Source organism: Chiloscyllium plagiosum, unplaced genomic scaffold (assembly GCF_037043375.1).
Source record: "Chiloscyllium plagiosum isolate Xiang-an unplaced genomic scaffold, Cpla_swu_hap1 HiC_scaffold_23, whole genome shotgun sequence".
Classification (NCBI taxonomy): Eukaryota; Metazoa; Chordata; class Chondrichthyes; order Orectolobiformes; family Hemiscylliidae; genus Chiloscyllium; species Chiloscyllium plagiosum.
In genome coordinates, this window is record NW_028270161.1 from 19,636,623 (window position 1) to 19,654,359 (window position 17,737).

General features: G+C 39.8%; 1 protein-coding gene across 1 annotated transcript in view; it reads left to right on the forward strand.

Moving 5' to 3' along the window:
• Positions 1–17,737, forward strand: part of snd1 (staphylococcal nuclease and tudor domain containing 1) — an 890,588-nt gene that overhangs the window by 162,410 nt on the left and 710,441 nt on the right. Inside the window, exon 13 of the mRNA XM_043713955.2 lies at positions 15,980–16,090. Coding sequence (XP_043569890.2) covers positions 15,980–16,090 — 111 coding nt within the window. The remainder of the gene's footprint in view (positions 1–15,979; positions 16,091–17,737) is intronic.

Consider the following 17,737-nt stretch of genomic DNA (forward strand, 5'->3'; position numbering starts at 1 on the left):
AGTACTGCAAGTACTGACTGTACTTGTATTTTCTATTTTGATATGAGTTATGGGGATTTGCCTTGATGGTAATTTCCCTTAGCAAATATCACTCTTAAGCTCTTCTTTACCAGCTGTTATTTAATACTCAGGTAATCTCACTTCGATACCAGGTGTCTCTGGATGCCAACTATTCAGGTTGCTCCAACAGTTTGTTTAGTGAGATTCGGGGGCAGAGTGTTTAGTGAGGGACCAGTCCATAGAAAACGTCATCAAAGCTGAAATAAGAAGAAGAGCAATGACACATTAGGAAACAGTGATTTATCTGCAGTTTGTGTTTGAGAACTGTTAATCCAAAATTTGTCACAACAGGATATCTTGTAGTATGCCTCATTAATTGGATTTTTTTCTATCATCCTTCAGCACAAGGATTAAATGTTGCAATTTGCTGTGTGAGTTTGTAGCAGTACAGCAAGAGCAACAAGATGCCTGAAACCTTTGTGAACAATTAACAAAATTCAGGTCTACTTCCTTCATCAGTGAGATTTAAGAATTGTGAAAGAAAAAGGAATGGAAGAATTGGAATCAAATTGGATAGAGAAATAGAGGGGAGGCAAGATTGGATAGGGAGAGAAAGGAACAAAGGGTTAAAGAAAAAGTTAGACAAAAAAAATTTAAAACCTCAAACAATAGTTTACTACCAGTATGAATGAAAATGCACAGTGCCTGTTCTTTTATAATAGAGGTTGAGTAGCATTATGAGGCACAAATATTATTATTTAAGAAGATACTTGCACTCTTTTAAGTAACTGCACTAACTTTGTGTGGTGAGTTAATTGGTCATCAATGTGCAGGTACAGAAATTTCTTAAGAGTTATGGGAAGATTGAGGCTGGTCTATTCTCAACTCTAATTGTGGAGTAGAGTATATTGTGGACTCATCCACAAACTCCATCAACAAACACATAGACCTGGACCCAATGTACCGGCCACTACAGCAGACAACTGAAACTGACAACCGGAAGCGGCAGGGACAGGCCACTATAAATGCCGGAGGAAACACCACAGAAGCGCTTCACAGGAGGCTCCCAAGCACTGAGGATGTCACCTAGACAGGGGACGAAACATTTGCAACAAAAACTTCCAGCTCGGCGAACAGAACCACAGCATTAACGGTGATCTCTTCATTGCTAGTTGCTCAGTGATTTTTAGGCAAATGATGTGCAACATATTTTTGCCAGCAGTTTTTGGCCCAGTGACATAGAGTTGTTTTACCTTTCAAAACAAGCTAGTGGATAATGGCATCACTTAGCTCTTAAGATGAAATTGCATAAATAGCAATAGTAGTTCCCTGTATGTGTGCTTGTTCATGTGTGTCAGAAGCAATGTTTTAGTTTGTCCTGGCAGTTGTTGTGATTTGTGCTCAATATGCTTTGCATTGCTTGATACATAAAGACTTAAGTAAACCACTCCTGGTACAGGAAGTGATCTCTAGTTTGCTGAGAAATAATAACCAACCATCTACAATATATATTACTGGACGTTAAAACAGTCATTCTGGTAATTGCTTTAATTTTTAAAATGTGTGTATTGATTGATGAGATCTTCTTTAATGGAATGAGGGCAAGGCCCAAGTAGTGAACTGTGATATTAATAGGTTGCTGGAAGAGCTTTGTGATGTAAAATTTACAGTTTTAAAAGGCTCTTTATTCTGCCGACAAAGTGTTTCCTTCGGAATGCAATGTGACATTTTGCCAGCCGTGCAGTTCAGTAAATGAGTTGGAAAAAGAAAAAACTGAATGGGAGTGCAGAGGAGAATGTTTTACAACATTTATTGCTCTGTGTACTGTTTATAAAGTTGTACAGCATCCATGGGCAATTGCATGGCAGACGTACAATTACAGTAATTTTGTTGCAGCAATGATAGCCTGCTGAGATTCAACCTCCTGTTCATTCTTTCCTGAGATTTCCTTTCTGTCTGATTACTTAAGGTAGTTATCTCTCCCAAGCATTGCCCAGACTTATTGTTCAGGAGGAAAAGCATCTAAGCTGAGGCTGCAGCTTCTGTGTAAATATATGCAACAAAGAATTAACTTCATATAGTGAAATACAGTAATGGGAATATTCTGCATCTCATTTTTTTCACTTTCATTCTCATGAATAATCAGTTTTTGAGGTGTTATAAATACAGAAGTCATTGAAGTAGTTGGAACATGTATTTTGCAGGTTACATCTTATAACAATCATATTTATGGTTCAAGTTAATCCTGAAGTAAATGACCACGGTTATCCCATAGAGCTGAGTGATTTTACTATTTACTGTTGTTGAGATGTATTTCAATTTCCATTTGTTTAGGCCCCAGAACATAGGTAGAACGAGATAAAGATGAGGTTTTAAGAAGCTTTTAATATGGTGAGGAAAGTAATTTGCATGGAGCTCAGGAGTATTCCTTATATTTATTATCCCTCTCCATATGTAATGGTAAGATTTAATTGTTTACTTGTCCTGCTGCCATTCTGCCACCTCATTAAGGAGTTTGGAGTCAGAGTAATGCAGTTTGATGGGCATTTGTCATTTTGAATTATTGTTAGCAAGCCCCTCCATGGTTTTCAGCCACTGTAATTGGTTTTCAGGAGTTACCTGAATACTTGTAGAGCTGGCATTGAGAGGCACGCAAACCCAGTCGTCCTGGTTTCATTACATAGTTAAATACCCTGTCCCATGTGAAATATCTGTAGATTTAAGAATTGAGCTGTTCAGTCACATGAAAACTTGCAACAGAAACTCTCAATTCTGAATAGCCTTCATCTTTGAATAGAGGGATATCTGATGATGTAATGGTTAACTACCTTTTGTTTTATGAGGAACATAGTATGCCACTTTAAATTTAAACATACAACTGAGGACTAAAACCAAACCGTGAACATAATAACTTCATTACTTACATCTGACAGACTTGTTGTTCTCCTTATTATCCAAGATCGCAACTGGGTATAATTTTAAGGTAATTGGAGGAAGGTTTAGGGGAGATGTCAGAGGTGGGTTTTTTACAGAGTGATGGTTGCATGGAATGCACTCCCAGCAGTGGTAGTAGAGTCTGATACATTAGGGACATTAAAGTGACTCTTGGATAGGCACATGCATGATAGTAAAATGAAGGGTATGTTAGTTTGATCTTAGACTAGGATATAAGATTGGCACAACATCGAGGGCCAAATACCCTGTTCTGTGCTGTTCTTGTCTATGTTCTGTGATTTGTTAAGATGAGATCGTCAAAGCTGGATGTTTTTGAGTGTGTGATGATTTTAAAAATGATATGATATCTTTTGTTTTCTTTACAACTGGATGATCACAAAATTCTGGAGGTAGTTAGCAGACTAAGCAGTGTTTCTGAATGAGGAAATGTTTCAGGCCAAAGTCTTTTTTATAAAAAAACTTTTTATTATTTGGATGTGAATGATGATTGTGAAATTACATCTCTCTTTACTCTGAGAAAATGATAACTTTCCTACTTCTGCAGAGACCAATAAAATACAACGTTAATGTGGACCACATGGGCATGTCAGTCCACCTGTATGTAGGTAGCAAGTTGCACTAATTTAACATGTAATGGCAATCTCAAATTTCATGTTTAGTTTAGTCTCAACTTCAAAAAATTTGTTGGGCAGTATTGACAAGGCCAGCATTTGGTTAACTATTCCTGACTACCCTTGAACTGAAAAGAATTAAAAACCAAGAACGTTGTGGGTCTGGAGTCACATCTAAACCAGATGAGGTAAAGGATATTAGTGAATCAGATGGGTTTTCTCAGCAATTAATGATAGTTATGAGTTTTTCAAATTAGATTTTAGTTTATTTTAACTTTCACTAACTGTAATGAACAAATTTTAATCTGTTTCCCAGAGCATTATTATTATGTCACAGTCTCGTCACAGTATAATATACTAGCCCATAGTTCCCAGAGTTTTTGATTAATTTCAGTACACATAATTTTAACTTTGAGTTACTCATATATTGTAATTGTGACATAACTTGTCCTGACCATGCTTCCTGACATTATAAGAAATAGAATAGGGAAGAAGTTTTCTGACTGATCAAAAATTTGAAATCATGATAATGCAGATCAAAGAATATCCCACATTTATTCTATTGTCAGTCAAATATTCTTGGTCTGAGTATGTTTGTTTGGTGGTATTACGACATAGAGACCAACACCTGAACCAAATTAGCCTTCCTACCTTTGTATTCACAATACAGTGAAGTTAAAATCTTTAAACATCATTAAAATTGATGCCAGTGGTTCCTAACCAGACTTTTGACTAACCAAGCCTTGATTCTGTGAATAATCTGTTCCAGACACTGGGTTATATCTTAAATAAAAGATTCAGAAATTTATTCACAATATTGCAGCATGGGTTGGTACCTGGGATTTCGATGTTGTGGCCATTTCGGAGACATGGGTAGAGCAGGGACGGGAATGGTTGCAGGTTCTAGGATTTAGATGTTTCAGTAAGAACAGCAAAGATGGTTTAAAAAACATTGTGGGGGCACGGTGGCATTGTTAATCAAGGACAGCATCACGGTGGCAGAAGGACATTTCAGGACTCGTCTATGCAGGTAATATGGGCTGAGGTTCGAAACAGGAAAGGAGAAGCCACCCTGTTGGGAGTTTTCTATAGGCCTCCAAATAGTTCCAGAGATATAGAGGAAAGGCTAGCAAAGAATTCTGGATAGGAGCAAGAGTGACAGGGTAGTTGTCATGGGCGGGGTCTATAACTTTCCAACTATTGCCTGGGAATATTATAGTTTGAGTACTTTCGGTAAGTCATTTTTTGTCCAATGTGTGCAGGACGGTTTTCCTACACAGTATATCGACAGGCCAACAAGGGGTGAGGCCACATTGGATTTGGTACTGGGTATTGAACCCGGCCAGGTGTTAGACTTGGAGGGAGGTGAACACTTCAGTGATATTAACCACAATTCGGTTATACTTGCTTGAGTGATAGAAAGGGATAAGTATATACCACAGGATAAGAGTTATAGCTAGGGGAAAGGCAATTATGATGTGATTTGGCAAGATTCAGCATGCATAGGATGGGGCAGGGATAGGTACAATTGAAATATGGAGCTTATTCAAGGAACAGCTACTGCGTGGCCTTGATAAATATGTATCTGTTAGGCAAGGAGTAAATTGTCGAATGAGGGAGCCGTGATTTACTAAAGAAGTTGAATCTCTCATCAAGAGGAAGAAGGTAGCTTCTGTTAGGATGAGATGTGAAGGCTCAGTTAGGGCACTTGAGAGTTACAAGTTAGCCAGGAAAGAACTAAAGAGAGAGCTAAGAAGGAGACATGAGAAGTTGGCGGATAGGATCAAGGCAAACCCCAAAGCTTTCCTTAGGTATGTCAAGGAAAAAAAAAAGACTAGAAAAAGATTAGGGCCAATCGAGGATAGTAGTGGGAGTTGTGCGGGGAGTCCCAGCTAAATGAATATTTTTCGTCAATATTCACATTGGAAAAAGACAATGTTGTCGAGGAGAATACTGAGATACAGGTGACTAGATGAGATGGGATTGAGGTTCACAAGGAGAAGGTGTTAGCAATTCTGGAAAGTGTGAAAATAGAAAAGTCCCCTGGGCCGGATTTATCCTGGAATTCTCTGGGAAACCAGGGAGGACATTGCAGAATCGTTGGCTTTGATCTTTGTCGTCGTTGTCTACAGGAATAGTGCCAGAAGACTGGAGGATATCAAATGGTATCCCCTTGTTAAAGAAGGGGAATTGAGACAACCCTGGTAATTATAGACCAGTGGGCCCTACTTCAGTTGTGGGTCAAGTGTTGGAAAAGCTTATGCGAGATAGGACTTCTAATCATCCAGAGAGGAATAAGTTGGTTGGGGCAGTCAACATGGTTTTGTAAAGGATAGGTTGTTCCTCTCCAACCATATTATGTTCTTTAAGAAGATGACCAAACAAGTGGATGAGGGTAAAGCACTTGATGTGGTGTATATGGATTTTAGTAAGTTGTTTGATAAGTTCCCCGCAGTAGTTATTTGCACAAAATACGGAGGCATGGAATTGAGGGTGATTTAGTGGTTTCGATCAGAAATTGGCCAGCTGAAAGAAGTCAGAGGTTGGTTGATGGGAAATGTTCATCCTGGAGTTCACTTACTCGTGGTACATTGCAAGGATGTGGTTTGGGGCCACTGCTGTTGGTCATTTTTATAAATGACCTGGATGAGGGCATAGAAGGATGGGTTAGTAAATTTGCGGATGATACTAAGATCGGTAGAGTTGTGGATAGTGCTGAAAGATGTTGCAGGTTATAGAGGGACACAGGTAAGCTGCACAGCTTGGCTGAGAGGTGGCAAATGGAGCTTAATGTGGAAAATTGTGAGGTGATTCACTTTGGAAGGAGCAACAGGAATAAACAGTACTGGGCTAATGATAAGATTCTTGGTAGTGTAGATGAACAGAGAGATCTCACTGCCCATGTACATAGATCCCTGAAAGTTGCCACCCATGTTGATATGGTTGTTAAGAAGGCATATGGTGTGTTAGCTTTTATTAGTAGAGAGATTTGAATTTCAGAGTCATGAGGTCATGCTGCAGCTGTACAAAGCAGTGGTGCGGCTGCCCTTGGCGTATCGTGTACAGTTCTGGTCACCGCAATACAGGAAGGATGTGAAAGCTATGGAAAGGGTTCAGAGGAGATTTACTAGGATGTTGCCTGCTATGGGGGAAGGTCTTCTGAGGAAAGGCTGAGGGACTTGAGGCTGTTTTCATTAGAGAGGACATTGAGAGGTGATTTAATTGAGACATACAAGATAATCAGAGGGTTATTTGGGGTGGACAGTGAGAGCCTTTTTCCTCAGATGGTGATGGCTAGCACAAGGGGACATAGTTTTAAATTGAGGGGTGATAGATATAGGACAGGTATATTTGCGTAGTTTCTTTACTCAAAGGAGTAGAGACGTGGAATGACCTGCCTGCAAACAGTAGTAGACTAGTCAATTTTAAGGGCATTTAAATGATCATAGAAAGGAATAGTGTTGGTGAAACGGGCTTCAGATTGGTTTCACAGGTTGGTGTAATATAGAGGACCAAAAGGCCTGTACTGCACTGTAATGTTCTATGTTCTATTGTAACTTGAGTGAAGTAATATGAAACAAAAAAAAATTTAGTTGGTCTAAATTCAAAAACCTTTGTTTTCAGCTCCAGTTACATAAAAGATAGACAAACACAGTTAATAGATAGATAAAAGCAAACTAACCAAACCTGCCAGAGTACTAAAGTGTTTTCACAAGATATGATGTTCCACAGGTTTTTTGGTTGATTGCTTGAAGATGTTCATCAGTTTCACCTTTATAGTTAACTCATGATTAAGGCAGTGATACTTGTTACTTAGTTTTCTACATCTGAATTTCCAAGAGGCGATGAAGGAGGTTAGTAGAGAGCTTTCACATCTTCATGCTGTAGCATCAACAGTTTGATTTTTTTTTTCTCGAGCACAAAGCAGTCCAAAATCCAATTTGAGCCCTGACCACTTCCTGACAGACTATTTCACAAGGTGCCAGTTACCACTGAACATCTGCCATCTGCTCGGACATAAAGATCTTTCCCAGACTTGCGAATTGATAGATACAGATACACTTACAACATTTAGAACATAAAACATTACAGCGCAGTGCAGGCCCTTCAGCCATTGATGTTGCAATGATCTGTGAATCCAACCTGAAGCCCTTCTATCCTACACTATTGCATTATCATCCATATGTTTATCCAGTGACAATTTAAATGCCCCTAATGTTGGCGAGTCTACTACTGTTGCAGGCAGGATGTTCCATATCCGTAGTACTCTGAATAATGAACATCTGTCCTATATCTATCATCCCTTAATTTAAAGCTATGACTCCTCATGCTAGCCATCACCATCCGAGAAAAAGGCTCACTGTCCACCCTATCTAGATTAGATTAGATTCCCTACAGCGTGGGAACAGGCCCTTCGGCCCAACAAGTCCACACCGACCCTCCGAAGAGTAACCCACCCAGACCCATTTCCCTCTGACTAATGCAGCTGACACTATGGGCAACTTAGCATGGGCAATTCACCTAACCTGCACATCTTTGGACCTTGGGAGGAAACTGGAGCACCTGGAGGAAATCCATGCAGACACTGGGAGAATATGCAAACTCCACACAGACAGTCACCCAAGGTTGGAATCGAACCTGGGACCCCGGTGCTGAGAGGCAACCGTGCTAATCACTGAGCCACTGCTGATCATCTTGTATGTCTCAATTAAGTCACCTCTCAACCACCTTCTCTCTAACAAAAGCAACCTTTCCTCATAAGACCTTCCCTCCATACCATGCGACATACTGGTAAATATCCTCTGCACCCTATCCAAAGCTTCCACATCCTTCCTATAACATGGTGACCATAACTGTGCGCAATACTCCAAGTGCAGCCGCACCAGTGTTTTGTACAGCTGCAGCATGACCTCATGGCTCCGAAACTCAATCCCTTACCAATAAAAACTAACACACTGTATCCCTTCTTAACAACTCAATCAACCTAGGTGGCAACTTTCAGGGATCTGTGCACATGGACACGAAGATCTCTCTGCTCATCTACACTACCAAGAATCTTACCATTTGCCCTTTACTCTATTCCTGTTTCTCCTTCCAAAGAGAACCACCTCTCACTTTTCTGCCACCTCTCAGCCCAGTTGTGCAGCTTATCTATGTCCCTCTGTAACCTACAACAACCTTTCACACTGTCCACTACTCCACTAACCTTAGTGTCATCTGCAAATGTACTAACCCATCCTTCTGCGCCCTCATCTAGGTCATTTATAAAAATGACAAACAGCAGTGGCCCCAAAACAGATCCTTGCAGTACATCACTAGTAACTGAACTCCAGGATGAACATTTCCCATCAATCACCACCCTCTGTCTTCTTTTCAGCTGATCAATTTCAGATCCAAACTGCTAAATCACCGTCAATCCTATTTTCTGCAATAGCCTACTGTGAGCAGCCTTCTGAAATGCTTTATTGAAATCCATACACACCACATCAACTGCTTTACCCTCATCCACCTGTTTGGTCACCTTATTAAAGAACTCTAAGGTTTGAGGGGCACAACCTACCCTACATAAAACCTTGTTGGCTATCCCTAATCAACTTATTCCTTTCTAGATGATGAATCCTATCTCTTCTAATCCTTTCCAACATTTTACCCACAACTGAAGTAAGGCTCACTGGTCTATAATTACTACGGCTGTCTCTACTCCCTGTCTTGAACAAGGGGACAATATTTGCTATCCTCTCGTCTTCTAGCACAATTCCTGTAGACATTGATTTGATTTGATTTGATTTGATTAGATTAGATTAGATTAGATTAGATTACTTACAGCGTGGAAACAGGCCCTTCGGCCCAACAAGTCCACACCAACCCTCCGAAGAGCAACCCACCCAGACCCATTCCCTTACATTTACCCCTTCACCTAACAGTACAGGCAATTTAGCATGGCCAATTCACCTGACCTGCACATCTTTGGACTGTGGGAGGAAACCGGAGCACCTGGAAGAAACCCACGCAAACATGGGGAGAATGTGCAAACTCCACACAGTCAGTTGCCTGAGGCGGGAATTGAACCCAGGTCTCTGGCGCTGTGAGGCAGCAGCACTAGCCACCGTGCCGCCCAAAAATATGGAGCCTTTCCTTAATTTGTATCGTATGAGATAATTGGATTAGATTCCCTACAGTGTGGAAACGGGCCCTTCTGCCCAACAAGTCCACACCAACCCTTCAAAGAGCAACCCACCCAGACCCATTCCCCTACATTTCCCTTTGACTAATGCACCTAACACTACGGGCAACTTAGCATGGCCAATTCACCTAACCTGCACATCTTTGGACTGTGGGAGGAAATCAGAGCACCCGGAGGAAACCCACGCAGACACTGGGAGAACGTGCAAACTCCACACAGTTACCTGAGGCAGGAATTGCGAGGCAGCAGTGCTAATCACTGAGTCACCGTGCCATGACTTAAAAATTAAATCCAAAGGCTCTGCAATCATCTGCCTAGCTTTCCAGAGAATCCTGGGATAAATCCCATCGGCCCAGGGAATTTGCACATTTTCACACTTTCCAGAATTGCTAACACCACTTCCTTAGGAACCTCAATCCCGTCTAGTCTAACAGCCTGTGTCTCAGTATTCTCCTTGACAACATTGTCTTTTTCCAGTGTGAATACTGTTATGGACGAGGCCAGGCCCCTCAAATCATTTTCACGCAGGTAACCCAGACCATAAATTTGCTATTTGTTTAGTTAGGTGTATAGTGGATATTTCTAGAGTGAATTAACTAGTTCAATTGCCAAGTTTTAAACAACCAAAATTTATTTACACAAAGGACAGAAAATAGAACACTGGATAACTTATCCAAAGCCGACTTAATGATGGTGTTCCGAAAATACTTGCAGCAGTCACAATACACACACCTCTCAGCATAAACAGTTTTAAAAAAAAAGGCAGTGGCAACTTGCAGTTCGAAATCAGAAGGGTAGAAGGACAGAGAGAAGACCTCCAGTTTCCCTCCTCACCTGTTACTGAACTGAATTGAATCGCACAGCTATAGAGCTGGCCACACCCCCTTGACTATACCAGTTTTTCAAAAGACCTTTCAAGCTTTTGGTCTAAAGCACGATCTGTTAGGATAAACAACAAGGCCCCAATGAACCATTCAAACTTCAGACATGATGGAGCCTGGTCTGTTACCCCCTCTCTTGGGGGGGTGTGGGGGGGACTCAAGGACATAGTAACCTTGTAACAGAACCAATATTGTGACAATACTGACGAAAAGTATTCATTTAGCGTATTCCCCAATCTCCTTGGAGTCCACGCACAATTTCCCAGTCCTGTCCTTGACTGGCCCTAATCTTACTCTAGTCATTCCTGACATACCTATGGAAAGCTTTAGGGTTTTCCTTGATCCTACCTGCCAAAGACGACTTGTATCCCCTCCTGGCTCTTCTTAGCTCTCTCGAACTTTGAGCTTTTCTTTTGACCATTATTGTGGGAGTAGCTTGCCTTTATATTCGTTTGAACAACAGTAGAATGGAGATTGAAGAGCTGTGTTGGTATTTGAGGTGCAAGCCCATGTTAACACAGTGCCAAATCATGTGTACACTGATCTGCTTTTAAAGAGCCTTACATTATAATCACCAAAGTAGTAATCACCAAATGGCTTTTTAGTACCACAAATTGATACAGATTTTATATTTTTGGGATATTGGGTTTTGTTACTTCTTCCCAAGTTGGCATTAGTCTAGTTGGAGATTTTTTTGGGCGAGACCTAATTTTTTCCTTGATAAAAGCCTCTATCAATACTCCAGTATTTGTCTTCATTGAACCTACATGTTGATGCAGACTTATGCATATTTTAACACTACCTTGCAACATGTTATTTAAGTCTCATTTGGAAGATGGCATCTCTGCAGAACTCTTTGTACTGCAGTGGAGTGTCTGTGGAAATTATGTACATGCAGTAGTAGAGTGGAACCTGAACCCACAACCACAAAATGAATTTCAGTCGGGAATTTGATAGATACTTGTGTTTTTAGGACATGGCAGGATATTGGCACTGACTGGATTGTTTTACAAAGTGCCTGTACAGCTTTGCAAAAAAAGCCATATTCCCACTGAGCTAAATTGACTAGATAATTTTTGAGAACCATGTTAAGCTGTCTTTGGTTGCAGCATAAATGGTTGACATTCCAATCTTCCATGGAAAATAAAGTGGTGAGGTAGCCCTTAATTCAGTAGAATTACACTAACTTTACATTTGTTTATGTATAAGGTTTTGATTTCATTTAATGCTACTGCTGGATAATTCACATCCCAGACTGAAATTTGGCTTCATAGGTCATACTTTATATTTTTATTTAATGTGGTGGCCTTTTGTGAAAACATAAGCTCTCAATGCTGCTGATTTAAGTTTAACAATAAAGCAGAAGTTTATTACACAAAATAAATTAAAATAGAACACTCCAGCTTTTAATATGTAACAATTTATAAGATTTCAAAACGCAAGAGAAAATCCCATCTATTCTCAACACTAACACTTTACACTACTCAAATATTAGAGAGATGGAGGGAGTTCCCTGTATCATGTTTATACATACAATTTAACTATTTCTTTCAATTCCCAGTCTTGAGATCCTGATAGCCATTTCTTTGATTATTCATAGAACTGTGATTAAAATTCTTAGTTTCAAATAGCTGTTTCAGGTTTACAACCAAACACTTTTGGCAGAAGCTGTTTTATATCTTACTACAGCCAGATCTTCAGCAAAGCAAAAATTAATTCTTTCTGCTTCTAAACCAAAAAGCTAATGCCATTCAGTCTTTACTCACTCAATTTAGAAAAGGCAAGAAATTCCATCACTTCAGGAGTATCCAAATTATTGCTGTCTGACACATACTAGTTTAAAATCATAACCCCAGAAAGACTGTCAATTATTATCAATTCGTGTAAGCAACCTACAATTCTCATTCCATTAGTTTGAAATCTGAACTCTGAAATAATTTATGTTAAAATATAGAAATTGCGCACCTTGTGACCACATATCCACTCACTCCCATTCTTCAAGCTTTACTTTGGGAACTGGGGAGGTTATAAGGCCGTAAGATCCAGGAGCAGAATTAGGCCATTCAGCCCATTGAGTCTACTTTGTCATTTGATTATTAGATTCATTAGATTCCTTACAGTGTGGAAACAGGCCCTTTGGCCCAACCAGACCACACCGACCCTCCGAAGAGTAACCCACCCAGACCCATCACCTAGCACTGTGGGCAATTTAGCATGGCCGATTCACCTGACCTGCACATCTTTGGACTGTGGAAGGAAACTGGAGCACCTGGTGAAAACGCAGACACTGGAAGAATGTGCAAACACCACACAGACAGACGCCCAAGGACCCTGTTGCTGTCAGGCTGGTAGATATGTTTCTTAACCCCATTTTCCTGCTGCCTTCACAAAACCTTTGATCCACTAATCAAATATCTATCTGTCTTTGTCTTAAACATACTCAGTGACTTGGTCTTCACAGCCTTTTGTGGCAATCAGTTCCACAGATTCACTATCCTCTGGCAGAAGATGGAGGAGAGAGTGGCTTCATGGGAGATAATTTTTGGAGGATGGAAATGGGTTATGGTTATTATCAATGTATGTTATGTAATACAACAAATCTCGTCTGAATGAGAATGGATGGTTGACCATGTGGAACCGAATAATAGAGTGACACTCTTTCCAAAGAGAGGTGATATTTTGCAGGCAGTTATATACACTAGATCATAAAGCATGGAATTGGGAAAGCTAATTTAGTACCTCACCCTTTTATGAATATTTTTCCAGTTCTACTCAATTTTTAAAATCTCAAACATTATTTAAAATATGACCAAATAAAAAGGCAGAAATAAACTTTAGAGGTAAATTGGCAAGTAATATCAAAGCAGACTGCATGAGCTTTTTTAAATGTATAGAAGGGAAGACGGAGTGCAAAATAAACATAGGCTTTTTAGGGAATGAAGTTGGGGAAATAATGAGGAACAAGAAAACGACAGAGGAACTGAACCTTTGTCTGAGTCTTCACACTAGAAGATATTACTAATGTTCCAGAACATAGTAAATGATTAAGAAGTTAAAGGTGGAGGGGAAGTAAATATGATCACTGTCACAAGAGGAAAATGTACTGAGGAAGCTAATAGTGCTGAAGGCCATGGGGCATCTGAGATCTGATGAGTTGTATTAAAGAAAGTGACACCAACACTAGTGGATGCTTTGGTAATAATCTTCCAAGAATCCTTAAATTCAGGAAAATACCAAGAGGATTGGAGCATTGCCAATGTAAAATACTATTCAAGAAGGGAAATGAACAAAAAGATCAGGCGAGTTGGTTGAACATCTATCATTGGGATAGCAGCAGTTAGAGCATTTAGAAATGCATGATGTGATCAAGCATGACTTCAAGAAGGGAAATCATGCCTCTCAAATTATTAGAATTCTTTGTAAAAGTAACATGCAGGATAGATAAAGGTGAATCAGTTGATGGAATATATTTAGATTTCCAAAACGTGTTCAATGCAGTATGGAACATGAGGATATTTAATGAGATAAAACTTGACAAGGGTGGCACTGGAAACGCACAGCAGGTCAGGCAGTATCCAAGAAGCAAGAGAGTCGATGTTTCGGGCATAAGCCCTTCATCAAGTGCCCTAAACATCAACTGTTCTGTTCCTCGGATGCTGCTGACCTGTGCTTTTCCAGTGCCACCCATTCCGATTGATTCTCCAGCTCTGCTGTGCTCAGTTTCTCCTATTTCGTTAGAAAAAAAGCCTATGGTGTTAAGGGTGATTCGCATGGATAGAGAATTGGCTAACTAATAGATGACAGAGTTAGGATAAGAGGGGTATTTCAGGCTGACAACCTCGAACCAGTGGAGTGTTAGAGGGATCAGTGCTGGGACCACAGTTGTTTATAATCGATAATATTGACTTGGATGGAGGAAGTGAATGTACTGTCAAATTTGTGGATGAGAAAAAATGAGTAACAAGGCAAGTGATAAGGATAACACAATGTCTATATATGTATATAGACAGGTTAAATAAGCGGGTAAAAATTTGGCATATGGAATATCTTGTGGAAAAGTGTGAGATGAGAAGAGCTGAATATTAGAAAAAAGTTTTTGAAAGCTACAGCACAGGAAGGGTTTGGGAATAATCATGCATTAGTCATTAAAAGATAGTATTCAAGTTCAGGAAGTAATAGGGAAGGTAAATGGAATGTTGGCCTTCAATTAAAGAGGAATGGAGCATAAAAACAGAAGTCTTGCTAAAACTTTGAGACACTAGTCCACAACCAGAATATGCTAAACAGTTTTGTCCTATTATGAAAGGATAAATGCGCTGGCATTGAAGGCAGCCCAGTGAAGTTTGATTTGGTTGATCGTGTATATGGAGTAATTTCTAATGGAGAGGTTGAATAGGTTGGTCCTAAATCATTTGAGTTTAGAAAAATGAGAGATGATAGTATTGAACTATACAAAACTGTTTTTAGACAGGATAGGGTGGCTGCAGAGGTGGTTTTCCCGTATGGGAATGCTTAACACCAGACAGTCTGATCTTCAGAGTAAGAGGTCACCCATTTAAGGGAGACAAGCAGGAACTTTTTCTGAGGCTAGTGAATCTGTAGGATTGTTTACTGCAGACACTGGGTAATTAAATTTGTTAAAGATTGATATAAATAGATTTGTGAACAAGAGGCATCAAGCATAATTGGGATAAGGCAAGAAGGTGAAGTTGAGTATTACCAAATTAGCCATGACCTCATTAAATGGCACAGTGGACTTGAGGGATCAAATGGCCTCCTTCTGCTCCTACACTTCATGGTCCTAATGATGTGTCTTTTGGTTTCATGTTGTTTATATCTTGCCTTCTTTGTCCAGAAGTATTGAAAGTTTATTACCCTCCTTTTTACCACAACCTTCATTGTTGAAGTTCTGTGTTTTTCTATGATCTAACATTGCTCATGAATAAAATTGTTATCACATCATTATAGTTGATTCACTGCATATTAGTCTAGGTTTATGTGATCACCTGTTAATCACTTTGTTTCCAATGCAAAGGGATTGATTTTTATTGATGGGGTGACGATTCTAGTGAACATGCTATAACCTATTATTGCATATTTGAATCAAGTATTATTTAAGTTTGATCATGCCACTTGGGAATTTGTGGTTCAGTAAATGGTACAATTTTTTGTTTGTAGTGCTCATTTTCTAATTGGTATATAGATAATGCACTTTAATGTGTAGAATGCCTGCTAAACAACCTAATATTTAATTGGGTTCCAGGACATATTTTAATGCTTTGTACTTAGTATATTCTCTTAGAAGTGGGAGCTTATGGATAACTGTTTTCGAACCATTTCTTTTTCAGTAACATTGCAGAAGCCCTGGTGAGTAAAGGTCTTGCAACAGTGATCCGTTATCGGCAAGATGATGATCAGAGGTCTTCTCACTATGATGAACTGCTTGCTGCAGAGGCCCGGTAAGATGGCTAGTTAAGTCTTAAATATTTATATAAAGTAACCTTCCAATAAGAGGTGGAAATAATGTTGATGTGATGTGAACATTTAAATTGCATTTCAAATGTGTAATTGGAGTTAAGGTTTGAGTATTAACTAAATTAAACAATAACGTAGTGCAGGAGTGCAGTGGGTTTAAATGAGCTGTTGGAAAAATAAATTACATTGATATCTTCATCTGTGAGCCCCATATTGTGATTCATTTGTAGTGTTTAGATATCTTAAATTTGGAAGATGTTAGTGGTGCTTTTCTTTGCTACTGAAATGCCATGAGATTAGAACCACTGTCATTTTGGGCAAAGTAATTTTGAATGAGCCCGTCATATGATATCACACTTGCAAAGTTACAATGACTGCTTGCATTTATAGACTCCTTTTAACGTAGTAAAACCCTCCCAGGCATTTTACAGGAATGCCACCAGATAGCAATCAACCCTATGCCAATGAACAACATTCTGATGGCTTCAGTAAAGAAGTAGGTTGTTACAGAGTGTCTTTGGAGAGAGAGGCTGAGAGATTGTGTGAGTTTGCTGAAGAGGCATCTCTGATAATTTGAAGGAAAGGGGAATTGCACAACAGCAAGAATTATGCAGTATCTTTAACTTAATATAACTTCCCAAGATACTTTTTTAAAAACAAAAATTCCTACAATGTAGAAACAGGCCCTTTGGGCCAACAAGTCCACATTGACTCTCTGAAGAGTATCCTACCCAAACTCATTTCCTGTTACTCTACATTTACCCCTGACTACACCTAACCTACACATCCCTGAACACTATAGACAATTTACACAGCCAATTCACCTAACCCACACACCTTTGGATTGTGGAAGGAAACCGGATTACCCAGAGGAAACCCACACAGACACGGGGAGAACGTGCAAACTCCACAGAGATAGTCGCTGTGGCTGGAATTGAACCTGGGCCCCGAGCGCTGTGCAGCAGCAGTCCTAACCATTGAGCTTATTCATGCCTGTCGTAATTTTAAAAACTTCTGTAAGGTCACCCCTCAGCCTCTGGATCTCGAGGGGAAACAATCCCAGCCTATTCAGCCTCTCCATATAGCTCAAATCTCTAACCCTGACAACATCTTTGCCAATCTTTTCTGAATCCTTTCAAGTTTCACACATCCTTCCAATAGGAAGGAGTGGAGAATTGCCTCAGGATGTGAGGAAGAAAATAAATCAGGAGATAGAAAAGACATGTAAGAAAGGCATTATTGCAATAATCATGGAGACTTCATTACATGGGTTGATTGAAAAATTTAGGTTATGAGCAGATTTGAAAAAAAGCAATTCATGAAATGTCTACGAGGTTGGATTTTTTGGAGCAGCTTGTGGTAGAGCCCACTAGGGAGCAGGCAGTTCTGCATTTAGTTATGTGTAATGAGGCAGATTTGATTAGTGAGCTGGAAGTGAAGACACCCCTCGGGGGCAGTGACTATAATATGATAGAAAAACCGTGCAATTTGAGTGGCAGAAGATTGAATCAGATATTAGGGTACCACAATTGGCTAAAGGTAACTACAAAGATGTAAGGGGAGGAGCTGGCTAGAGTTAAATGGAAGGGAAGCCAAGGAGGGATGACATTGGAGCAGTTATGATAGGACTA